The 25,976-nt window shown below is 45.9% G+C and overlaps 1 protein-coding gene across 1 annotated transcript; it reads right to left on the bottom strand.

Moving 5' to 3' along the window:
- On the bottom strand, positions 1 to 25,632 carry LOC121699678 (vesicle-fusing ATPase). Its single transcript, XM_042082000.1, has 22 exons — positions 25,489 to 25,632; positions 21,017 to 21,102; positions 20,615 to 20,714; positions 19,762 to 19,801; positions 18,047 to 18,213; positions 16,855 to 16,962; positions 16,666 to 16,741; positions 15,655 to 15,810; positions 12,872 to 13,071; positions 11,694 to 11,859; positions 11,423 to 11,497; positions 11,060 to 11,247; positions 9,478 to 9,573; positions 9,184 to 9,340; positions 8,661 to 8,794; positions 8,402 to 8,468; positions 8,196 to 8,275; positions 5,912 to 6,046; positions 5,114 to 5,227; positions 2,475 to 2,530; positions 2,289 to 2,355; positions 1 to 1,957 (listed from the first exon to the last, which is right to left on the bottom strand). Exons 1-21 carry the CDS (start codon positions 25,498 to 25,500, stop codon positions 2,325 to 2,327), a joined length of 2,244 nt encoding a protein of 747 aa, XP_041937934.1. The 5' UTR covers positions 25,501 to 25,632; the 3' UTR covers positions 1 to 1,957; positions 2,289 to 2,324.
- Between the last annotated feature and the right edge of the window lie 344 nt (positions 25,633 to 25,976).

Raw genomic sequence — 25,976 nt, 5'->3', positions numbered from 1 at the left:
TTTGCATTTTAGTGTAGTTTTTATTGCAATCAAAATCGCAATTGGACAAGATTGCACTTTTTCAGAGAACGTCCAATATCAAATCACAATGTTAGAAACATGTACATCAGGATTAAGCATTGGCAGTGTAGTCACTGTTTCTCTTCACTGAGCATTACTGTTCTTGGCGTTACCACTTCTGACTCTATACCTTGCACACAAGGACTGCAGGTCAAGATTACCAAAGTCACATAGCACTGATATCTACTAATGTACAGTAGTCTTACTCCTTCATGGGGGAACACTGGTGTGCAGGCTTGGTTAAGTGACATGGAAGAGACATCAGCCACCCTGTAATCATACTGCAAGGCAAGATAAAGTTAAGATGCGGTTACCTCTTGGAAGTGCGACAATGGTCATAAGCCTTACATAACAGAGTAAGTAATAAGTACTACAAAAGTATTCTATACGCTTTTAAGACCTGTTCAAGTGTATAAGTGTATAAGGTAGGTAGCCAGCGGCCTGGCGTTTTTCTACATTACAGCATCCACGGGAAAAATCCTGAAAAATGGGAAAACATTCCTGATTTGAGGTTTATCTGATCATTCTATGCTGGAAACTAGAGTGTTGTTTAGAGATTCGATCTGGTGCGGCACAATTCTAACCCCTACTGACAGATGAATAAGATGGTCCATCTCTCTCCCACGATTGTCCATCTCCTTTTCTGGCTCTTCAGATGCTGGAGGGAAGCGAGAGATGGGGAGAGAGAGAGAGAGAGAGAGAGAGAGAGAGAGAGAGAGAGCGAAAGAGAGGGAGCGTGGACTGGCCGCAGTTGGACTGTGCCAACTGCCAGCGTGGCGGGACGCATATAGGGCCCAGGGGAGTTTGGGTCAGCACGCTGGTTTCCCGGTGCGCAGCACTTTCAAAAACCATGGCGATGACATCACCTCCTGCAGCCTCACTCGCCAATACCATCATACTGGTCCAGATTGGGGATCTCAGAGCCATTAGCCGGCTAAGCCTCAGATGCGTCAAAAAATAATAAAATAGAGGAGATTGGCTGTCTTAACTGTATTTTTAGAGGCAAGCAGTTTCCCTTTAACTGTACACATACACAAAAGTCCGTCACCCATGTTGAATGCAATAACAGCAACAACTCAAACAGTTTCCCATACCGAGATGCTACTTTATGCAAAGGCACAACAGTGAGCTGATCCAGTTCAGTGAAAAAACTTATTTTACAAGACAAGACCATAAGTGTCACAAAAGAGAAGAGGATTTGGTCAGAAAAAGCACAACTAGTGTTCATAATTACAAACACAATAATCATAAAATATATAAGTGGCACAAGAATAGTCATTAAGAACAAGGGTGTGTGTGAGAGAGAGAGAGAGAGAGAGAGAGAGAGAGAGAGAGAGAGAGAGAAAGAAAGAAAGATATACATAAGACCAGGAAAAACATTTTTGCTTTGTGGTGGAATGATTTCTTAAGTAGCAAATATAATCAAACTCAGCACAGCAGGTTTTTCATATATACATGCTTGAGTGTGCACATACACACCACACACACACACACACACACACACACACACACACACACACACACACAGTTCAGTCCAGCCTTTACATCGACCACATCAATACATCCACTAGAAACAATGAAACACCAATGCAGAGCAACCCATGGGAGTGTGAGGCTGGATGTGCAGAAGAGGACAACATTGAGGAGCCACCGAGACAGAGAGGAGCTGAGCTGTGTGGTCTTGGGGGTGGGGGGGTGGGGTGGGTGTCCTGGAGGTGGTGGTAGTGTCACCAGCAGGTCATGATCACCACTGACAACACACGTCTCAGAGCACGTAGAGACCCCGGAAGGAACAGAAAGAGAGAGCGTCCTCCCTTCTTCTCTCTCTCTCTCTCTTTCCTCTCTCTCTCTCTCCGACTCCAACACAAGCTGCCTGTGGTCTTGTCCTCCTTGGACACTGTCAGGGAGAGATGAGGCCAGTGTGAAAGAGAGCTGACCGGGGTTGGGGTGGGGGGGTGGGGGGGATAGAAATCTATTCATAAGAGGCCACACAGTGTTTGTGAGGTCCCTCTCACACTCCTGCATTTCATTGACCTCATTCAAGGCAACTCGCTGGCCACTGACTGAGTTCAATTGGCTCACTTTACACTCTCAATTGAGCTAAATGTCTGCCCTTGAACCCTGCAGAATGTCAACGGTCTTCAGAGTTAACACCTTGCACCCAAGGCTAGGATCACACACTAGCTGGTGTGGTTTTAGTGCTGACCCCCACTGACTGCTGGACTTACCATGAATGTCTGCAGGGCATTGCTTTAGCAGTGTTCTTATATCCTCACGTGAAGGTCCGAATCCAACCTGAGAAAAAAAAATAGCAATTCACATGACCTGTGAGAGGGACATCAATGGCCTATCAAGTCCAAAGAGTAATTAGTATGCTTCTTATTATAAGACATGGACGTCAAAAGTATACTTACGCGCCCTCTTCCCTGAGCAAGGACAGAAACTTCCTAACTCTGTATTCAGCATGCATCTGAAAACACACACACACACACACACACACAGAGCTCAAATGAGAAAACACATTCGGTCGCCAGCAACCTCATTCTGAGAACACCCAAGAAACATGCGCGTGTATACATGGAAGAGCACTTGTCATCCACAGGCAAATTCAAGTCTTATGCGCTTTGGAGTCCCTCCACAGCTCAGCCTGACATGTTGACAACACCACCCACACATAACACACAACACAGGCCACACGTCATCGCATCAGGACGCAATGAGCACTCGTTCAATCCCTTGGGGGCGAAACCTGGGCCTTTTGGTGGAGTGACACTTTATGGATGGGTGGGTGGCTGACTATCATGGGGCGTGGGTGTCATGTCACAAACCAAGGTAGTACTCCAACTCGGATGCTCTGGGAAAGGTTTGTGGAGTTTGTTGGGATGTGAGCACGGGTGACGTTACAGCCAAGGCAAAGGCGCCATTGTGATGATGAGGAGGAGATGGTTGGTCAAAGGTACTGAGAAGTGTCTACTAAGGCACATCTATTTGAAAGGCATGGCACTATTCCTTCAGTAAACTTCCTTATGACACAATCTGAATTTGCATGGGTAGGAACTCCTCATTAATTTACACAAAGATAGAAGCAAGTAAATCAAATTGACTGGTTGACAACCTTTTAGCTGGCCAAGAACATCATGATTGGTCTAGAGGGGACAGCACTCAGGCTAATCTATCAAACTGCAGGTACAACGCTTGAATCATGTGACCACATCAGACGGAGAAGAGACACCGACGCCTCCTTCGTTAAAAATTGTATGGGGCGGCGCTGTGGCGCAACTGGCTACAGCGCTCATACCATATAGGGGTCCAAATGCCCATGAGAACCTGGGTTCGTGTCTGACCTGCGGTCATCTTCCGATCCTACCCCATCTCTCTCTCCCGCTCGCTTCCTGCCTTCTCACTGTCCTATCATAATAAAGGCAAAAAGGCCAAAAAAAGATATACTTAAAAATGGTATAAACAACTCAACAGGTAAACACGACAGATACTGCGACTCCCACAATGGAACAGAAGCAGGAGTACAACATTCAAGGGTAAGAAGAAAGCTTCTAGCTTAAGGACATTAAGACTGGGCAGGGGGGTGGGGACGGTGGTGGTGGTGGAGAGGAGGTGTAAAAAAAAAAAAAAATTAATGGCAGAGCGCGCAATAACTCATCTCTCCAATCGCCTATGGCCATTGGAGTTGAAACAGAGGAGTCTAAGAGCTTGGAAAAAAAGACGGAAAGGAAAGAGAGGGAGGAGAAGGAAGAGAGAAAGAGAGAGGGAGAGAGAGAGAGAGATAGTTGGAGAGAAAGAGATAAAGGAATAAGCACAGAGACAGAGAGAATGAGAGGGTTATGGGAGGAGAGAGAGAGAGAGAGAGAGAGAGAGAGAAAGAGATAAAGGAATAAGCACAGAGACAGAGAGAATGAGAGGGTTATGGGAGAGAGAGAGAGAGAGAGAGAGAGAGAGAGAGAGAGAGAGAGAGAGAGAGAGAGAGATAGTTGGAGAGAAAGAGATAAAGGAATAAGCACAGAGACAGAGAGAATGAGAGGGTTATGGGAGGAGAGAGAGAGAGAGAGAGAGAAAGAGATAAAGGAATAAGCACAGAGACAGAGAGAATGAGAGGGTTATGGGAGAGAGAGAGAGAGAGAGAGAGAGAGAGAGAGAGAGAGAGAGAGAGCACATGGCGGGCGGCTGGGAGCAGCATGTCTCGGCAGACTCAGGTTCATTCCTCTCTCTCTCTCAAGGTTGGTGGGGAGCACTCGATGCATACCACAGCAATTACACACAGCAGCATCCCGCACAAACAGGACTACAAGCGGTGGCAACTCAGCCACACTAAACTACAATCCCCATAAAACTATGTGTAAACAATCTCAAACAAAAACAACCTTGTGCTTTGACATATAGTAGTTCTAACCAATGTTCACTAAAAAAAACTGCATGCCCGGTGTGATAACACAACCTCCACGACCCTGTAGAAATGAATACAGGATGTCTTCAACACTCACTTTGCTTTTACCATAGTTTTTAGATTAGTACTTGACATTTCATTCAGTAACATCATTTGAGTTTTTGTTCAAGTTTATGTGCAACAGATATGTTTGGTGGATATTTCAAAATATCTTAATTACTGATTTATAACGACTTAAATAAACCCAGATGTAATCCAACGACAAAGCAAAACAAGGCAGGCCTAATAAAAAAAAAAGCCTATTGAGAAAAAAAAAATACGTCAAAAATTAACACTTGAGCTTATGGTAATGTCAACCAGGCCAGTAGCCCTGCCTTGAGTGTTGAGCAATGCTGGCTGCTCTGCTGGCCGTGGTCCCACGGTTCTGGAGCGTTCCCTTCTCCCGGCCTGGTTCTCATTTCGTCACCGAGCCCTTAACTGACACTAATTCAGATCGACTCGCGCCACAAAATGGGCTGGTGAGAGCGAGCGAGCGGGCGAGCGAGCGAGCCGTGACTCAGGCGACCGTCTAGACACATGGGTGGGCTGTGTGGACGCTCTCTAGCTATCCCACACATCCCACACACACACACACACACACACACACACACACACCTGCAGGGACATCTCGATAAGCATCAGCAGTTTCTTGATGCCGATCCACACGCTCTTGCCTTTCACTTCTTTTGCGATGATGGCACGCTCCTTTTCCTGGAAGCTACCAAGCATCTGTGCCAGAGAAGGAGAGAGAGAGAGAGAGAGAGAGAGAGAGAGAGAGAGACATAGAAAGGTGTTAAAAACCACAACACACATCTAAGCATGTTCGCCGGTCGTCAATTTTCCTCAGATGACTCGTTTGCTGAGGCATGGATAACCACGGCGCGTAAGATCAGTTAGTGCCAGTAAGCCTGAAACACCATAAAAAGGCCTCAACCCTCCACCTCAGGCCTACTGTGCCATCAGCCTGAAACACCATAAAAAGGCCTCAACCCTCCACCTCAGGCCTACTGTGCCATCAGCCATGAGGCCAACTACAGCTACAGTCAAACAATGCGGTTGCAGCTAATTACACAAAACATGTGTGCTAGACTGCCTTTCAAGTGTAAATCCACCCAGCTAGCTGCAGGTGCTTCACACAACTTCTGTTTTTTAAACCTTGTCATTTTAATTGTGCGTCAGCGGTTTGTTTGCTGTGCAACAAGCCCCAAAATGCTGCTTCTTATCTGCTGAAGGGATCAAGCATAAACAGACTGTTCTCCCACTGAATGAGCCATAGAGGGAGCTCCCTCTAGTGGACTGCATGAGTAGTGCACTACACTTGACGTTGTGAGGCTGGTGGTGGTGGTTGACCCCCCTCCCCCCTCCCCCCTCCAGGTTAGCAGGTGCTCCCCCTCCTCTGGACGAGGTGCTCACCTCCAGGGCCTCCACCAGCTGCTCCCCTCGGGAGATGTTGGGGACGTGGATCTTGGTGCTGAAGGCGTCCAGCATCTCCATCTCCTGCAGGACGTCCTTGCGACTGGTGGTGCCGACGATGAGCAGCTTGCGGCCCTGAGGAGAGTGAAAAAACCAAAAGCACATGGTGTTTCATTACTGGAGAGTTCAGGTTGCCAACACCAAGAAATGGTACCAGATGTGGAAGCTCCAACTGCTGGCACTCCAAGCCTAAACCGAGAACCTGAGAATTTCAGGATTGGACAAACCATCTGGGACATACCAGCACAATATGAAGATTCAATTGAATATCACAGAATTGGACGCTTTATAAGGTTACTGGCCTTCGTTTGAAGATAAGTTGATACGGTCCCCTGATATGATCAACATGACAAACCTTCCATGTCAAAGGAGGCCATTTAAAATTGGACAACGCATCAGGGAAAAACCACAGCAATAATACAATTCAACTGATTTATGACAGAAAGTTGGATTTATAAGGCTACTGGCCTTTGGTTGAGAATGAGTGATACAGTTCCCTGATTTGATCAATCTGAGGAGCCCTTCCTGCCTCAGGAGGCCATTCTGTCCAGTTTACTTCCCCCTAACGTTGTGATGAGCAGGGAGATGATCCACAGATCACAGAGCATCTCCTGTTCAGCCAAGACCTCACACTGCAGCGGCATGCATCTCACGCTGAGAAGAGACACACATACAAGGTATCTGCTGCAGCGACAACCACCCCTCGCACCACCACCACCCCCCCGACCCCCGACACAACTAAACCCCAAAACAAAGCCCCCAAACCCCCCCCCACCCCCGGCCTGTGCGGCGCTATCTGCAATCCCGCACTCCTCCACTGAGCTGCGCCTCGCCTGCCTCCTCCGACCCCAGTCCAACTGCGCCAGGCGCTGATGGATTCCCAGAGGCCTGCGGCTATGAGAAGAGGGGGATTATGGTCCGTATGCACCCCCCCCCCCCGACCCTTACCCTCCACACCCCCACCCCCGCCCTCCCGCCCGCCCCCCCCCCATGGCGTGGGGCTTTGCGTCGGTTGCATGCAGATGAAGTGCCACACAGGCAGCGGGCTGTGCCAGCTCGGCGCTCTCCCACCGGTCTCCCTTTCTGCTCGGGGCCGGCTCCCCGCTGGGCTCCCCGGCCACGCGGGCCCCTCGCTCCCCGCTCCGGGGGGAAATAGCGCAGCCAGCCCCCATTCAGCCCCCCAAAACAACAACGACGATGACTGCGGCGGAGGCAACGCCGCAACAGCAGCACAATACGGCTCCAGTGCGACAACAGAACAACAGCGGGACTCACTCACAAGGCTACACTACACTGGCGACACAATGCACAACTATACGTGCAACACACAACACAACACAACACAGCTCCCAACAAAGGCCTCAAGCCAGATTCAGCGCAAACACAACCTCACGGTGAACACACAACGCTAGCCTATACTCACACATGTGAATAAATGTAATTGCTCTAAACCACCAGGCACAAACCAGGAATAAACATTTACAATGTAATTTTAAAAGCATTAGGGATATAGTAAGAATACACCATTTCTGTAACAAACACGGCTACTTCGCACACACTACTCACATCACCGTCAAAGGATACAGTTTGAACATGCTGTGAAATAACCTTGGTTCGCACACCATCTTTAACCCACTGAATTGTGAAGCACAATATCTGGTTCCATACTCTTGGTGGCCACTATACTTCCACATTAATATATGTCCATACCTATTCTGAGATCAAGTTTGAAATGGGAAAGGGGTATGGCACATTCTTTTGGGTTACATAGCTCAGTAAGCCACAGATCAGAAACAATGGGCCTTAACGTACACCCATACATCTCTAGACACAACAAAAACAACATTCTCTCCCACCAAAACAATTACCCTTAATGAGGTGCAGATTTCAGCATGAAAACACAAATAACAGTCAAACCAGTAATCACTCAAAAACACATACAGACTGACAAGGATACACACGCCAACCGCAGACACATTTTTACACAAACTGAACGAGTAAATACCGTAAATGCCTCCCATTATGACTCAACCACCAGCTTAGCGTCCCAGCAAACCAAACTGGGAGGCTAAGCTACTGCCCCCTGTCTGTCATGGTCAGTACTGCTCTTTCCTTACGTTGAACAAATACATGTATAAATGTGTTTTAGGGCGTCACATGCCACATAGCTGACAGCGTCTCAATTGCATTCCCAGACCGTCTCATTCTCATCTGTTGTACTCACATGTGGAGGTGGTTTCTTCAACAGAACCAGCAGAGCTTGCAGAACCAGATTGGAGAACCGAGGTCCAATTGGGACATAATCTGGAAAGAGGAGCCACGCAAAACTGCTCGTTACTGATGTGGCACTTAGTTTACCATCATGGGCCATTCTTTGGTAAGTAAAGAGACAAACTGTCTGGCGTGTTTCTCTGGCAGAGGGATACTTACCCAGCAACCGCTCAATGTCATCCACCACCACACAACTCAGCTGTGACTTATAGGCATCCTCGAATATCTACAGGGATGGACAGAGGCATTTTATAACTAAAGACTAGGGACAGACAAAGATTTTTAGAACAAAAAGACAACCAGAACTAATTTGATTTTTGTGACTGATGTGCTGCTGACAACGCTGCACCACCCAACAGTTCAAAACAACCCGTGTGATTGAAGAGTTTTCTAAGTAACCATGGCCACCATCGCTCACCTTCTTGATGGCCTGGCATTTGGCGATCTCCGAGTGGCCAATCATCTTGTCTGGGGAGCAGATCTTGATGAAGGGGAACTGGGACTCCTCGGCGATCTTGGCAGCCAGGGCGGTTTTGCCGCTATGCGGCGGCCCTGGGGACAGAGAGCGTTTATGATGTTTTGTACGGCGGTTTTTCGCTGGGAATGTACACACAATATGGGTTGACGATATGGGTGAGTAAAACCAACCAAACAAATTCACTCCATAAATGCCAGCACGAATGGAAGTGAGAGAGTGTGAGAGAAATAAATACGAGGGAGAGTATAAGTGGTGGGAAAAGAAAACCACAGACACAGAGAGGAGGTTTTAGGACTCAATTTCAGCAACTATCAACAATGGGCAATGGAAAGAACTGAGGAGATGATGCTTCTGTAGCAGAAAGCGCAAGCTAGACAGGCAGAGAGAAAGGAGAGAGAGAGGGAGAAACACAAATACTGACAGAAGTATATAAAAGAGTGCTGCTGAACAGAATGTCACTGACCCTCCAGCAGTACAGACACTAGTGGGGTACGGTCACTGTTCTTGGTCTGCTGGACAAGCAGGAGGCCATCGTCCAACACGGCGGTCACGGGGTCGCCCCACTTTATGATGTCATTCATGATGTAACTGGCATAGTCTTCCTGGTTGGTACCAAAGGCCTGAACAAGAAGAGTATCAAGAAATTTAAAAAAAGCTTGTGGAAGCAGAATCAATTATCAATTAGCACTAGTTATCAGAATTTGTTTTCGACTGTGAAAATAGCTTAAAATGGAGCAGTTATTGCTTGTTCTCTTACCGGTTTAATGTCATTTTCCAAAGAGGCCAGAAAGTCGTCTCTGTGCACTAGTAGCTTCTCTGCCTTTTCCAGGTCCACCTCAACAGTGTTGCTGGCCTGCAAGGAGGGACAGAGAGTTACTTATTCGGCTAGACCAGTATTAGCCCATGGCCGTGACTGTAATGGACAGGTGAAATTAGCACACACACACAAAAAAAAAAAAAAAAAAAAAAAAAAAAAAAAAATCACAGTCTTCAGTCTAAGCAGAGTACTATAGGAGTAGAGTACTTTACTGTTTTACATTTCTTTTATTCAAAAATGAATTAAAAAAAATTCAAAGTTTTATCCAAAGCAACTTATGGTAATCAATGCATAGACAGTCCTCCGCAGGAAACCCAGGGGGACAGCAGTGGCAACCAGTAATCATGACAATTATTTGGTAAAGTGGCAACTTGTGAATTCCTGCTTGCTAGCCCAATGCCTTAGTCACTACAACACCAGCACCCCTTTAAGACAATGTACATATGCATCATGCTAAATTTGGGAAGTGATCTTTAAAGTCATCAGCACATATTTCAGTGCCCATCTCCCAAACAGAGGTTGCTAAGAATCCTAAGCAACTGATATAATTGCAACTGTGCATCTGGGTCAGGAAAACTAATGTGCAGTTTTGTATTTTCAGTTTTGGAAAAAATAGTCCAAAAGTCTTTTAAGTGAGCATGACCCATTATTAAAACTTCAACACACAGACCAGAAAGGAGCGTGATTCAGCCAGAGAGCTGGACAGATGACTGAGTAGCGAGAGAGAGAGAGACAAAGCTAATGTCATCCCAGTTTAGTTGTGCGAGTTCCTGTCGATCGGTTTTCAACACCATCAAATATGAGCTGAGCTGGGCATTCTACTGGTGAGGGCCTCCCTCACACTGGGTGTGTTTGCTCGCCTTGGAGTTGTAGTCAGCACGTCTGATTAATCACACACACACACACACACACACGCACACACACACACAAACACACACACACAAACACACACACACACACACACACACACACACACACACGCACCAAGAGAAAGTGTCTGGCCAGAGTGGAGACAGATGTATTAACTGAAGTTATAGCAGACCGGACCAAGTAGTTCTTTACAATGTCATTCAAACATATCCTATAGGACGCTAGCCTTCAAAAAAGCACACTTTGGCAAACTGTAATCAAGTTTGGATGAAGTTAAGCCTAGGGTTTCTACTTCTCTCATCTACTTAATCAGTATTCTAGTTAGCTAGCTTACATAGCTAGCTGTACATAACATTAACAGAATAGTTCACTTAATCTATTTGTATTGTTGATACAGTGATAATGGTTTGATTGTTCCTTACAAAGAGTGTAGCCTTATTCTAGAGACAACACCAATTTGAAGAGAATGGAAATATCACTCTTTCAGATTCTGTACATTTGGAGTTTTATAGATTTGCCCTCAAATTATGCAAAAAATGCATTGTACTGTAGCAGCAGTGTGTCATTTTGGACCAGAGTAAAAGAAAGACTTTATCCATGTAACTGTCTGTTAAAGGGATACTTCTGCCTGATCTGAGATCAGCACTCTAACCTTGATGTGGCGGTTCATGGCTGTGGACTGGGCAGCTCGGACCAGCCCCTCCAGCTCAGCGCCGCTGAAGTTCTTGGTCTCGGCGGCCAGCTCTTTAACGTCCACATCGGAGGCCAGCAGCTTGAACTCGCGCATCTTGGCCGTGTGGATGTAGAGGATCTGGACACGTCCGGTCTCATCGGGCAGCCCTGAGAGAAGGGACACAGGCGTACACACACACGCACACAAACACACACCACAAACACATACCACAAACACACACCACAAAGTTGAGCAGACAAAGAAACACTACAAAAAAAATGACACAGCAATGAGAGAGTGGTTAGAGCAACTGATTGCTGCACATAAGAGCAGGTGTCTTACCAATCTCCATCTTCACCTCTAGTCTGCCAGGTCTCAACAAGGCTTCATCAATCAGGTCCGGTCTGTTGGTCATTCCTGAAAATGGAACGCAATAGAATCATATAGTGCACTGAGCAGTTCCAACCAAGAGGCATCAGTGAATTGGCTGAAAATGGGCTTTTGATATACCCTGCATATGTTACTGTAGTGAAAAATGCAGTGTCCTATCTAACAGGAATACGCTATTGTCAGAAATGTCACACTGTATTCATTTTGGTAAAGTGACACTGACCTATGACCAAGATGTTGTTGAGCTGCTCCACTCCATCGATCTTGGACAACAGCTGGTTGACGACCGTGTCGTGGACCCCTGTGCTGCCAGCCATGCTGCCACGCTGCTTGCAGATGGCATCGATCTCGTCAAAGATGATGATGTGCAACCCGCTGTTGGCACCAAGCTGCAAAGGATTTGCACAACATCTGTCTACCCAACTGAAGCTTCACAAACCACGCAAACCGAGCCAGCGGCCCAAGGGGCAAACCATCAATCTCCACCGGATCAAATTAAATGACCATTCTGGCTAATGATTCCAACCTAAATATGTGAAGCAATCATCACCAAGGTCAGAGATCGGTCTTTGGCTTGGCTAGCCGCGTGCACAGTGGCACCTCCAATTAAGGCTTATCTCCCACATCACTGGCCGCCCTGTCAACCACTCTGGGACCAAACCGTAACATTTCGCCCAGGTGAGGGGCTGTTATTGGGAGGGGGGGCAGGGCCGGGCCACCCTGGTGCCCCCCACGGGACAAGAGGTGGTGGGGGAGAACATGGGTGGGTGGGTGGGTTGGGGTTTGGGCTGGAGATAGTGCAACACTCATTAGGCAGGTGTGGAGTGAGTACCGTCACTGTCAAACAGTCACACCCAGCCCAGCCCAGCATTGCACAAGGATGGAAGAGCCCATGGCTGAAAAGATTTTTCAGTGTCTCACAGTGAAGTACACCATTGTGCTAAACTCACTGAGCATCACACTTAAGTCTGCTCAGGGCTTCCATTGTTGATGTTTGCCAACAACATGCCAATAACATCTTGACAATAACCCTTAAAGAAGTATTTTAATTAAACATTGCCGAACAAACTGACAGACTGTCATGTAAGTCTAGATTCTTGGGGTTGTATCCAAAGATGAGGATTATGCTTACTTTTGGGCAATATTGGAAGTGCAATGGAAATTCCCCATTCCCCAAAAAATGTGGTGCAGGAACAGACGCATCATAGTTAGACTTTTCATGTTTTGGATACCCGCCACTGGAGATTGATGGTATCTTAAGAATATAGTGTTTGTGTGGGGGTCTGTGAATATGTGTTTGTGTGTGTATAAATCATGTGTGTGTGTGTGTGTGTGTGTGTGTGTGTGTGTGTGTGTGTGTGTGTGTGTGTGTGTCTGACCAGAGGGTTCCCCATCTCTCACCCTTTTCTGCTCGTCCTCCGCGTCGGCGAACAGCTTCCTGATGTTGGCCTCGGACTCCCCCACGTACTTGTTGAGGATCTCGGGGCCGTTGACTATTTTGGGCTCGCGGGCGTTCAGCATCTTCCCGATCTGTCGGGCCATCAGCGTCTTACCACAGCCAGGAGGTCCGTACAGCAGGATTCCCTTAACGTGCTTACAGCCTGGAGAGGGACACAGGACAGAAAAAAGGAGGGAGAGGGAGGGAGGGAGAGAGAGTAAGAAATGAAGACATGTAGCCAAGATTTAATTTAGTGTACACACAAATTATTTTATTAAGTCAAGGTTCTTTTAATATAGGGGAAAAACTAGCAAGGACCAAAGCCTGGAGGCTTATTCACCAATGTACACGACTGTCGGCCATGGGCAAAAGTCCAGGAGGCGAGTGAATCGGGGGCTGTGGGGGTGTTATTGGGTGGGGGGGGTTTACAGTAAAAGCCTGCTGAGTTGTTTCAGTGTGACAGATGTGTTTTCATACACAAATACCACTCAGGTGAGCAGCGCGGGGCTCAGCCTGGCGCTCTGCTGCTTCCCAGACAGGCTCAGCGGCGGGTCGGCCTAATTACGCCCGCTGGCTGCCATTTACCGGCTGCAGATAAGAGCCAGGCCCCAGATCCAAATCAGCCCTGCCCATTCACACCTGATGACAGCTGGGCCACCGCCAGGCCTCAGGAGTCGGCTGCTGCGGAGAGAGCCGTGTGTGTGTGTGTGTGTGTGCGCGTGTGTTGGGGGGTAGGGGTTGCAGCCACTGTCCTCACCTTACAGAACTGACCTTTAAGGTGGGAACCCCCCTTATCTTTGAAAACGTTGTGTGAGAGTGAGCTTGTGAATGTGTGTCTCTGTGTATGGACGTGGACATGGATGTGTGTGTGTGCGCGTGTGTGTAGTGCGTGAGGGAGCCAGACAGGGGGAGTGTGCAGGTGTGACTAAGAGTGCAAGTTCTCGGTCTTCCACCCAGCCTTCGTCCGTCTGTCCTCCCCCTTTCTCTCTCTCCGCCCCTGCCTCCCATTCCTCCTGAAGACCAGATTCCCCCCCCCCCCCCCCTCTCTCTCTCTCTCTTCATCTCTCTCTCTCTCTCTCTCTCTCTCTCTCTTCTCTCCCTCCTTCGCTCCTCTCCTCCTCTACCTCTCCTGCACACTCTCTCCCTCCCTCACTCCTCTCCTCCCTCCTGCTCTTTCTCTCCCTCCATAACTCCTCTCCTCTCTCCTGCTCTTTCTCTCTCTCCCTCCCTCTCCCCCTCTCTCGCTTGCTCCTCTCCTCCTCCCCCTCTCCTGCTCTCTCTCCCTCTCTGCACCTGGGCGCCCCACACAGCCCAATTAGACCCTCACCTTTACGCTATCACAGCTCGCCATCTCATTACTGCGGCCAGCTGCTCCCAGCCAGAGGCCAACTCCCGCGTACATCAGCACCCCAAAGGTCATCTCCCAACCCCATGTCAACCACACTGGCGAGCTGACCTGGTGCCTACGCGTGCTCTGTTGTGTGTGTGTCTGTGTCTGTGTGTGTGTGGTGTGTGTGTGTGTGTGTGTGTGTGGTGTGTGTGTGTGTTGGGGGGGGGGGGGGGGGGGGGGGGGGGGGGGGGGGGGGGTATTTATTTGTCAGGTGTTGTGTAAAGTGTAAACAATGTTCATGTGAATCAAGACAACTTTGAGTGGGTGGGGAAATGATAGACCCACTGCTTGGACACGTCAGTAGCCCCTCATTAATAGCCCAGGCAGGACGCTCTGTAGGGATGAGTGCAGGTAACGCAGACACTGCTGCCCCCAACCATATCTAACGGGGATTGCTGAGATTACACACTGGCACTACCCTTACTCCATCTAGCCTTAAGAACTCATCTTTTACCTGCACTACCCACCAGGACATTTCTAAACTTAATTTCTGTTAGACTGAAATGATAGATCATCTATCATTTTATCAGGTACAAACCTCAGGCAAACTTTGACCTCACTGAAATGACATGGTTACTCAGACGTAGTACTGACAGGAAGGCTATACCGGGCACAACGGAACTGGCTACACCACAGGTGATAGCGGCGCGTACGTTCAAAAACATTAGACCAGTCTTTTAAGACTATTTCTACGCCATGCGCACGGAGTGCTTCAGTTGCGGACCCGGTGTTGCCCGGGCCTGGGACCTACAAAATGTTCAATTAAACTTGCTGCCTCTAATAGAACACATGCTGGTTCCCCATTACCGTACTGTGTGATCTAAAATGACCTGAAGCATTCACCAAGATCATTACATCAACAGCCTGGCTGCCACAAAGACACAAACTAAACAACTTTGTCTGACTCTCTCTGCGAGCAATTTTGTCAGCGATGTCTCAACTATCAATGCCCCAAGCATCAGGCAGAGCAGAGCAGAGCACGAGAACAGTCTTAGACCGGATCATTATTAAATCATTAGGCTTCAGACGGCAGAGTTTACTTTGGCGAATGCACCCCCCCACACACACACACTTCCTCATGAGTCAGCCCTCCCAGTGCATTCTGGGAGGCTGACAGTGTGTGGGCCCAGCGAAGATTTACTGGTGACAGCGCAATGAGGTCCGGCCAAACCACGCGACACGGACTATGAAACGAGGACATGACAGATGGGGAGAGGGGGAAGAGAGGGAAGGAAAAAAGAAAGAGAGAGCACTGCAGGACACAGAGGAAAGGCTGGAAGAAAAGAGGATACATGAACAGGAACAGACAGGTAGAAGGATAAGGTGAAGAGGTAAAGAGAGAGAGAGAGAACCCACCCATCTGCTCCACAATGTCGGGAGGGAAGACTCGCGAGGCGAAGGCCCGACGGAAGATGTCTGAGAACTCCCTGTCCAGGCCACCGATGCCCATGCGCTCAAAGTTCCAGTCGGGGTTGATGATGGACTGCCGCGCCTCCCGGGTTTTGGACTTCCCTGTGGGAGCAGAGAGGGGGAGGATAACCAGAGGCTTTAGAGGCCGACGTCACGCAAACGCTAACAAAACATTTCACTCGCACAATAAGTCACAGCAATTAATGAAAGCATTACAACTAGATTCAGGGTTCATATTACATGGTCTGTAATGTCTTTTAAGTGCAAACAGGGTAAATAATTGCAGGGAAAATGTATTTTGGAAACCTATGATATGTCAGGAATTTTAAACAAGTTCTTGACTGAAAGCAGCCTTTCCTGACAAAAACATGTCAGATGCTTCCACCTAGTGGCTACACCTGGTAGTACACAATAGAGATAGTGGATTGGTATCTCCAAGTCCAGCATCACAGAAGGCAGAGGTCCTATAAGGCTGCTGCATAGATGCAGAACACAGATTGGGGGAATACCCTTATCAGCAATAACTCTAATACATCCTAACCTAGTGTGGGTGGAACTATATGTGGTTCTTTATGAGATGAATTGTGTTTTTCAAACACACAAACTCTAAATGTGTGCGAGCCGGTGAGACGTGGCATCACTGAAGGAGTACATTTCCACAGCTGCCTGACAACCAGAGGCATTTTAACATTCATCAATAACAAGTAGCTAGTGGCTTTGGGAAAGCTGACAGCTGAAATCTCACTTGAGCCATCTACAGTAGAAAAGGTAGGTATTACAGAGCTCTATTCCAGAGCACTGTGCCATAAAAAACATCTGTGTAAACACGCAAGCAAGGGAGTGAGCTGTGTCTGTGTCTTGTGTGTGTGTGTGTGTGTGTGTGTGTGTGTGTGTACATGCGTGCGTGAGTGTGTACATGTGTGTGTGTGTGTGTGTGTGTGTCAGGTAAACTCTCACCAACGAGTTGCACCGAGGAGCTCTCAGACTTCTCGAAAATCACCTGACTGTTGCCAAGCAACAAACCTATTTCAATCTGTAAAAGGAGAAGCGGGGGTGAGGAATCAATGCAGATCAGATCACATCAGATCAGATCAACAGAGCAAATCAGCACGCTAACAGGAGAAGGGTCGGGCCCTCTCGGAGTACCTTTGGTTTCTTGCCCGAGCTCGCATCTCCTTTGAGGATGCTGGGGTCCATGGCTTCTATTTCCTTTATCACAATGCCAAACAGCTTGTCACAATAGCTGAAGACAAGCTGCGATAGAGATAAAGAGAGAGAGAGAGAGAGAGAGAGAGAGAGAGAGGGAGGAGAGAGAGGGGGGGGGGAGGAAGAGAAAAAAAGAGATTTCAATCACAGGAAAGCTGTACAATTTTAGTGCACTGAAATGCCTCTGTAAATAGAGCTTCGACGATGGCACTACAATTTCATCTTCATGGTGGCACAAGCTGAAATGTGGAGATTTAATTTTAGTCAGGTTCCTTCTAACAAGGGAGAAATTAACTCGAATACCGAGGGCTTTCTTGGTAAGCATTTAATCAGGCCCTAATTAAAAGCAGCAAAAATGAGGCGACTCAGCTCCCAAGCCAAATCAGTCGATTCCTAGGCTGATTAACATGGAAAAAAACTCCACTCACTTGCATTGGCCTCAGAGGAGGCACTCTCATTCTGTGCTTTGTTAAACACAATCACATTCAACACCCCCCCCCCCCCCCCCCCCCTTCCCTAAACACACCACATACACACACACACACACACACACACACACACACACACACACACACACACACACACACACACACACACACACACACACACACACACACACACACACACACACACACACACACGCTAGACAAACTGTTCCAATTACTATTTGTAGTCAGTAGATGAATAGCTTTGAGCTTGGGACGTGATCTGCACATCTAGGCATCTAATCCATGTAAAGGAAATGGTATTTTCACCAATGTACAACCCCCTCCAAGAAACCATAATCAATTCCAGGAGGACCAAGGGGTCAGTGTGGTGGGTCAGTTGTTGATATGCTTTGTGTAGGAGCGGACATACTATAAATACGCTTAGTGGGTTTAAATGAAACAGTCTCAAGAGAACTCATGGTCTCTACAGCTTCATGAACACGGGCGTTAACGAACACATTGGTGTGCAAAAGCTAACAGAGCAGAGCTTCACAAGGACAGTGCTCCAATCCTAGTAGGGCCAGTTGTAGACACGATAGGCCTTTAATTAGAAAGCACAATGGTCTGTATCTGAGATTGTCCAATGAAAGGCTATCCCACAGAACAGAGTTGCCCTTGGCAGCTCAAGGTCCTCGCTCGCTCACCTGCTGGCCCTTGCTGAAGGCTTGGCTGTTAAAGTGCTGAATGAATTCAGCGGCCATTTTGTCCGTGTCGTAGGGGCTGCTGTCCACACTCTTCTTCTGCAGGAAGTCCACCTCCACCGTCATGGTGCCCACACACTGCTTGGACTTGTCGAAGTTGTAATTGGTGACTGTGAAGTGAATAGACAAAGGTAATACATACTGCTTCTTTCACACATCTCCTAGAAGTGATGTTCTTGTCATGCTTCATATCAATTTCACATACCGCATCTGCCCTCTAATGCACTTCCATAGAGTCTGAACCACTCACTACTCAAATACAACAAAACCCTAAGGGCTTTTACAATGTAAGAACAAGACAAGCAAATACATTTTTGTGTCAGCAAGGGCTTGTAGCGAGCAAGAAGAGGAAGGCTGAATTAGCAGGAGTGATGCTAGAATACATTAGCACCTGTTCTGAAGCAGCTGCTGCTGCTGTTTATGCAAATCAGGCAATTAGCGGCTGTATTTCTAGGCAGCCCAACGGTAATAACACTTTCTTTCTCTCTGTCTAATGAGAAACTTGGATAAGCTTCACATTGGAGCCGATAATCTCCCGCTTTAAGTCTCTGACCACTACATCTCACTCTAGATATTTCCTTGGTATTTGTAACTAGCCACTCTGGTCAAAAGGAATGAAATTGCTACTTTTTGGGTAAATTATAACAACTCAAAGTGAGAGCTTGAGGGAAGTTCAACAACACCGAGACGTCCATCTTAGCCAAGCACGCTAAATGCAACTCATGAGTTTTGTCTTAGCAAGGCCAGGATGGTGTGGCCTGGGTGACCCCAGACGAATCTGCCAGTGCATCTGAATTTGTCCGTCTAGCAATTCTTCAATTCACAGCGATTTCCCAAATCACCAAAATCCAAGGAACCAATCTCAACAGGGCTTTGTACAATGACAGAAACAGGTGGCACTGCCAATGGCTGCGCGTATGGTGTCAGTTTCAGAAGAAATTGACATATATTTACAGAGTAAACACCTGGGTAAAACTTATGTTTACAAGAAAGATGTGTTCCTTGTACTTCTGAAAGGATTCAGTAAGAGTTTAACATACCAAGCTCCATGGTCATTGAGATATGAAAATTGAGAATAGATCTTGTGTTAGCATGGCAAAGGTTGGGCAGTTATGCTCCATCTTGCTCTGACATCTTACTTATAATCTCCTTACGCCCAAAATCCAATAAATCATAGCTGCTCTGCTCACCATCCCCACATCCCCTTTTCACAGACAAAAATCAATACAGAGGTGAAACAGCTTCTGTCCATTAAAGCATGGAAACAGAACCAATGTTTCCATGGCTACTCTCACCAGGAAAGACTATGGAAGGGAATAAAGGTGGTCTGTGGTATTATTTTTATTTATATGTTTATTTATTTATCTGACACTTTGATCCAAATTACATGTTTTTTATTTGTACGGTATTTATCTATTAAGCTGACACTATTGAGCGACCTACAGTACAGGCACCAACTGCAGCCACTCGGGGTTCAATGCCTTACTTATGGGCACGATGGTGTAGCCGGGGTCCGGGAATCAAACCCACAACTTATCGGGTACTGCATGCTAGCCCAGTTCCTTAGCCCATAGACTACCAACACCCCATCATGCTGCACACCATGTGAGGGTGAACTCAGAAGTGCACATACAGGTCACATAGAAATGCTGACTTACCTTCCACATCCTGGCCAATAGAGATTCCAGCCCATTTCCTCTGCAACAACAATGAATAAGCATGAGCATTGGCCTCCCAGTTCAGATTCATCTTGTTAATGATGGTCATTCAAGAACAGGTTTTTCCTCTTACAGGCTATTGTTGACATGGGCAGATAATAACCATATGCCCGTATTTCCTTTAACAACCAGCCAGTTTGTCCAGGTTCATGAGGGAAACAACAGGTATCATTTGGCTGGATTCATAGGATTTATATAGCCTTATTATCTATTATCACAAAACAACAAGGTAACTCCTCTGATGGCAGGGCTTATTGAACAACTAATCTATCTTATTTGTGAGTCGTGTGAAGCTTAATAATACACTTATGAGCACTGAAACAAGACCGTTGTGTCTATGGTGTGGCACCTGCAATAAGTAGAATATAGCCAAAAGTGTTTGTTAAATAAGCCCTTGGGGTGAGAAAGTTACAGCAGTACCTGAGAGGCCACGCTGAGGTCAAGTTTAACGGGCGAGAGGCAGGCAGAGACAGACAAGCAAAGGTCAAAGGCAATGACAGACATAAAAAGCCGAAAACAGAGCAACAGAGTGCTGAAGAGCAGCGAGTAACAGCGAAAGAGTGAAGCAACACTCATTTCATAAGCAAAGACAGGTATTTCATGTGACAGAGGCATTTCCACATCTATACTGTAAGGTTAGAGGAGCATAGCTAACAGAAGTGAAAGGACTGAAAGACGGACAAGGACATTTTCATTCACCTTCAGAAATACATAGACAGACATACAGTACAGTACATCAAAAGTCTGCCAGAACCAGGCATCACATGGAAGAAGGGAATTAGGCCCAGTGTACCTGAGGAAGACTGAAGTCAATGGATCCAGCTGGGACACTTTGATGAAATTTAACTGTAAACACATACTTGTGGGGCGGATTGGTCTTCACTATCACATGTCTACAAGATAATAAAAAAAAGATAAAAAAAAAACAGATAATTGTCAAGAAACATTAGAGCCACCGTAGCTCCACAGTAACATGCCAGGTATGAGGAAGTGGCATCAGAATAGCTTATCAAAACAGTATTTTCATTCACTCATGACTTGACCAGGAAAAGTGTCTAAACAGTGCTACATAAAAAAAAATCAGGGTTTCAAAAATCTGTAGCAATGATGGTGGATCATCACTTACAGCACTGTAAACATTAAACATTATACACTGACGTTTTTCTCACCACACTACAAAAAAAAAGGAACTTACTGTCCAATCTGCGCGTCTTTCTCATTGATGACGACACAGTTGGTCAAAGACAGCTCGTCTGTTGGGCATCGCCCTGCTAGCATCATCTGGGGCAGAAGACATGAGAGAAGTGGTCAGACAACCCATTCTGATATTCCAACACGGGCAAGTGTCAACACAGCCGTGGACATCACCGCAGAGATTTCTACTGGTAACTAATGGAACTGTGTGAAATGTTGCAGCTCAATGCTAGCTGCCGAGTTGATATCCTCTGGGTCTCTCTGAGCTTATCTCCTCCATCACAAAACTTACAAAATACAGAAAATAAAAATGTGCATGATTTAGGTCAGACAAGAATGTGACTTACTACAAATTCATAAATGCAGGCATGCATTCAGTCCTATTAAAAGCTGTGAATATTTTTTTAGAAGATAAAGAAACACAAAACTAACTTTGAAATGCTCTACACCACAGGCTGGTGTAAATTGTTAATGCCGGTAGGCTCTGAGTTGGTACAGATAAATGCCTAGCATATATGGCATATGTTGTATAAATCGCCACCACAGCTGCAAAAACACCACTATCACATCCCCAAACAAACCGACCGAGTCTCAGACACCAACATGAGGGTGGCCCATCTGTACTTCGCCTGACTGTTTCAGACATAAAAGCCTCTCATTGATCTCCTCTAAAGCAGTGGTTCTCAAATAGGGGTACGCGTACCCCTAGGGGTACGTGAAGGCACTCCAGGGGATACGTGAGATTTTAAAATATACATATATTTAAAAAGTAGAATCCATGCAAAAGTACTTTAAAAACAATTATTTAATAAATATTTCCATACCAGGATGGTTCGACCCAACCTGTCACATGCCACCCGCCATCACCTGTCAATCACTGTCAAAACTCAAACGATGGAGTCATGGTTGAAGCATAGCGGTAATTCTTGTAATTAAGTCTTTTTTTCTCAACTAAAAATGCTTTGCGCTAGTTAGGGGGTACTTGGCTGAAAAAATATTTCACAGGGAGTACATTACTGAAAAAAGGTTGAGAACCACTGCTCCAGAGGGTGAAAACAGGTGTGTGCTCACACATCAAAACAGATGCAGCTTGGGATTGCAAGAGTGGGAAATGCTGAAGATGCACTGCAGTCTTATCCTTCAGTATATCAGTGGCCTATATGGTGTCACTCAACACTGACTCTCTCAACATCAACATCAAGACAGGAACACAGCCATCTGAGATCCTCTCCTCTTATCACATTAGATGACATGCTCATTTTTCATCTAATGAGTCATTAACTAACCTTAACAATATTAGTCTACTTCTCTGCTAGCAACTACAGCTTCCCTTATTTATGGTTTAACACAACATTCCCATTTGTTTGTCCTTCTGAAAGGTCTGACGAAAATCAATATCATGCTTAACAGAGGCATTTATCGAGCACTCCTACCTAGAACATTCAGGTTCTCAGGGAATGTGACTGACAAAACATATAAAATTGGGCTTGAAATCCTGCAGGACGAGAGATTAAAACAGGACTGTGCAACCACAATGTGTTGCCATAAGCAAAATGTCTGGTTGATATTTTGTGGTAAGTTTCCATACTGATTAGTAGGCCTATGAGTTCCCTGCCTGCATCACCTATTTACAATCATTGCCGTGGAAACCAAGTGTACGGCCCACTCTCTGCATTGAAGTTGACATGGCAATAAGACATTCCTCCCACGCTCGGTAGCACGATGGGAAGCCACCCATGTGGATTTGTAAAGATGTGTTTCTGAAGTCAGCAACTGTGCCTAAATCTCGCATTTGTTCTCTATACAGTAGAATGTGTAGTAGCACGTGTGTGAGTGTGTGTGTGTGTGTGTGTGTGTGTGTGTGTGTGTGTGTGTGAACAAGTGAGTGAGTATAAGAGAAAGAGGGACTATTTATGATAGGCCTTAGGTCTACGTTTTAAAGAGTGCAAACAACAGGTTTACTACACGGCCACTGTAAAACACCAAACACCTGCTATTACAGAAAGGCCATTACTAGATCTTTACTTACAAGATATTGGGTAATGGAAAAAGAGGATGGCCTCGCTATTAGCAGTGATTCCCCTGTGGCAATTAAACAAGTGTATTGTGACGAGGGTAGGAAAATCAGGCACGTCACAGCCAGCTCTGCTGTCTCAGGGTCCTTCTGTGATGGTCCTGATGGAGCTGCTGTAATTCCCCAAACACTGCTAGGGAGGGGAGCAGGCTAAACAAGGGAACTTTAGAGTCCTCAGCACCTTCACAACACTATGGGGATTTGGGAGTCTTTGGCAGATTGCTGCGAGACACTTTACTAAGAATTCTTAGTAACTATAAAGATTTGGGATTGACAAGATGACTAGTGTACAAAAGCTCTACATAAGTGGCTTGTCTTCAGGGCTTGTGAGGAGTTAGAAAGGCAGCTGTGCATTTTCCCTTGCATGATTACAAATCATAAGTAAGCAATTTGTGGAAAAAATAATCTAAGCCATCAATGACTTTCCAGATAGTATGTTATATTCAATCTGTGTACATGAAGTGTAGGCTATGGCAAGAACAGTCAGACAGTGTTATGCCTGATTTGAAAAAGGAAACATCCTGAACAGGGAAGTCTATTATTAAAACTATACCAATCAGTGACAGTGCTAAATGTCAACAGTATTTATGTGCACTGAAGTACTTCTAGACATAGAATAGTGCTGTATTTAGATTGTCCATTTAACAACCTGACCAGAGGACAAGACTAATCGAACTAGCCTACTTCCTTCTTAAGATGGGCAAAACAACTGGGGAAAATGCTGGCTTTTGAAAGGGGAAACTGAAAAGGTTGGTTTGAATTAGTAAGTGCGTTGACCAGCTATTTCCAAAGGATATGGGTCAATAGTTCTTCCAATGTCCAGGATGTCCTGTTCTCCCCATATGATGCAAACCAGATTTGGTGATAGGTGTTTTGGTGATAAGGTGTCTCATAAACAAAAAATGTAAACATTTATCTTTGCTTCAAATGGTTTTCACTGAATCCTGCTTTCAATTAGATTACTGATCAGTTTGGTTAAATTGACACTACACACTAAATTAAAGAGGAGATTAGCCTACAGTTACAGTATGCACATTTGTTTTTTTGAGAAATGGTAAAACCCCTATTTTGTCATGTGTCCCTAAAGGCTTCGTTCAGCCAGGGTCATTGACCAGCCTGGAGTAGGCTGGGTAGGTCAGGTAGAGGGAAGAGCAGACTAATTTGTTTACGTCTCTGTCTGGGCAGAGGCCCCTGGCGAGAACATGTCTTTTGTACCAGTTTAAGTTACCTGTGCATGAGACAATGAGCTGAGACTGTATAATATCACTCAGGCTAAACTACAGCTCGACAGACTTTTAAATACCAATGTTATCTCCTTTAAAGTAAATGAATACATAACACTGAACAGACCTAGAGACTATTGCAGGAAGACCATTCTCAGACTCCTAATAGCACAAGTTGCCATAGCCTATAGGAGCAATAGGATTAAAGTGGATGACTTAAAGCAAGTTCCTTGCATTCTCATGTGGCTTAGTCTTCTCAAACATACAAAGGTGCCATTTAAAGGTTACTTATAGCCATACCACAAGATTAATTTGGACGGCAAGGTTGTAATGTGCTCACTGCTCAAGAGAGGGATGTTGTTATCAAAGATCTTAGAACGGAACCGCTATCTTCACCAGAGACAGACGAAAACACACCACTGGATAGTCAGAGTGCTGTCACGTCTGTTGACATCTGGAGGACGAACGGATTACAAGCCAACGCAGGCAGTGGCATAGCCGTATCCCGAGTGAATGGTTTTTGTAAGACAGCAAGTCAAGGATTGAACTGCTTCATTAAGTTAATAATAAGTAGCGAGACAGTGTTGCTAATGTTAACAATCGCTGACATGTACTTTAATATGCACCATTACATCTTAAAGCACACCGGTCAGTTTGCTACTTTATTTAGAACTGTTTGGTGGATAAATAAACAATAGACATAGCCTATATTAACGTTACATGTACACTTAGTCAGACTACTCAAACTCAAAGAACACGGTGTGATGTGCGGCTGTGCCACTGCAACAAGCTAATTTGGTTAGCCTGACAAAGCTAACCAATGGCCAACTGATCAGTTTGCATACATCGTTCAAGCATTTCAGTATGAGTAATTTTAAACAACAAATGCTTGAGACTGGCGTAACCGAATCTAAAAGTCTTACAAGAATAAAGACTTTTAGACGTGTACATTGCTTTTACTTTCCATCAGGTGGCAAGTCATAAGATACTAGTCGTCCTTCCGGGCTTCGCACAATGACGTACAACTGCCTTGCCACAACTAAAAACCTAGGAAGTCAAAAGTTTTTTCCCCAAATCTTAGCTCTGAAAAATATACTAAGAGCTCAACGCGGTTTGTCAACGAAGGGGAACGTTATCACTGACTTTTTTTCTATCCTTACAGTAGGCGATACTTACCCGGCCGGCCATCTTCGCAGTTTTTTGTTGCTCAGCAGCAACTCAGGCAGTGAAAGTCGATAGTGCTGACGGACGTACACGACAGCGATGCCGCGTTGTAAATGACGTCGCAGCAGTACACACATACACAGTAGCCTACAAGGAGGTAGCTTCCTTAGCATGCAACATCACTGTAGATAAGATGGACATGCATATATTGGCTATGAATAGGTATCGCCTTTCTATATTGTTTTGATGCATGACGTACCACAAAGGGATCTCGCATGCAAAGTTAAAAAGGTTTGTTCAATTGAAGATTTAGGCTACACGCACTGCTGCAGCTCCTATGAAACAACCTGCAGGCAAAATAACTGTCAATGAGTTTCACTATAATCTCAGGTGTGTTCATCAACAACACTCGTAAATTGGCCTTTATGAATATGCTAAGAAAGGCAAAAGGGAAACATATTTAATAAAAAGATTTAATTGAACTCATCTGAACATCAGAT

Source organism: Alosa sapidissima, chromosome 24 (assembly GCF_018492685.1).
Source record: "Alosa sapidissima isolate fAloSap1 chromosome 24, fAloSap1.pri, whole genome shotgun sequence".
Taxonomy (NCBI): domain Eukaryota; kingdom Metazoa; phylum Chordata; class Actinopteri; order Clupeiformes; family Clupeidae; genus Alosa; species Alosa sapidissima.
Note: the sequence above shows the minus strand (reverse complement) of the source record. Positions and strands in the feature narration are given on the sequence as shown.

Coding starts and splice junctions, on each gene's coding strand:
- LOC121699678 (XM_042082000.1), bottom strand. Junction 11,498..11,693: donor CAACAACATCTTGGTCATAG/GTCAGTGTCACT, acceptor TTCCATTTTCAG/GAATGACCAACAGACCGGAC. Junction 5,228..5,911: donor AGCTGGTGGAGGCCCTGGAG/GTGAGCACCTCG, acceptor TCTCTGGCACAG/ATGCTTGGTAGCTTCCAGGA.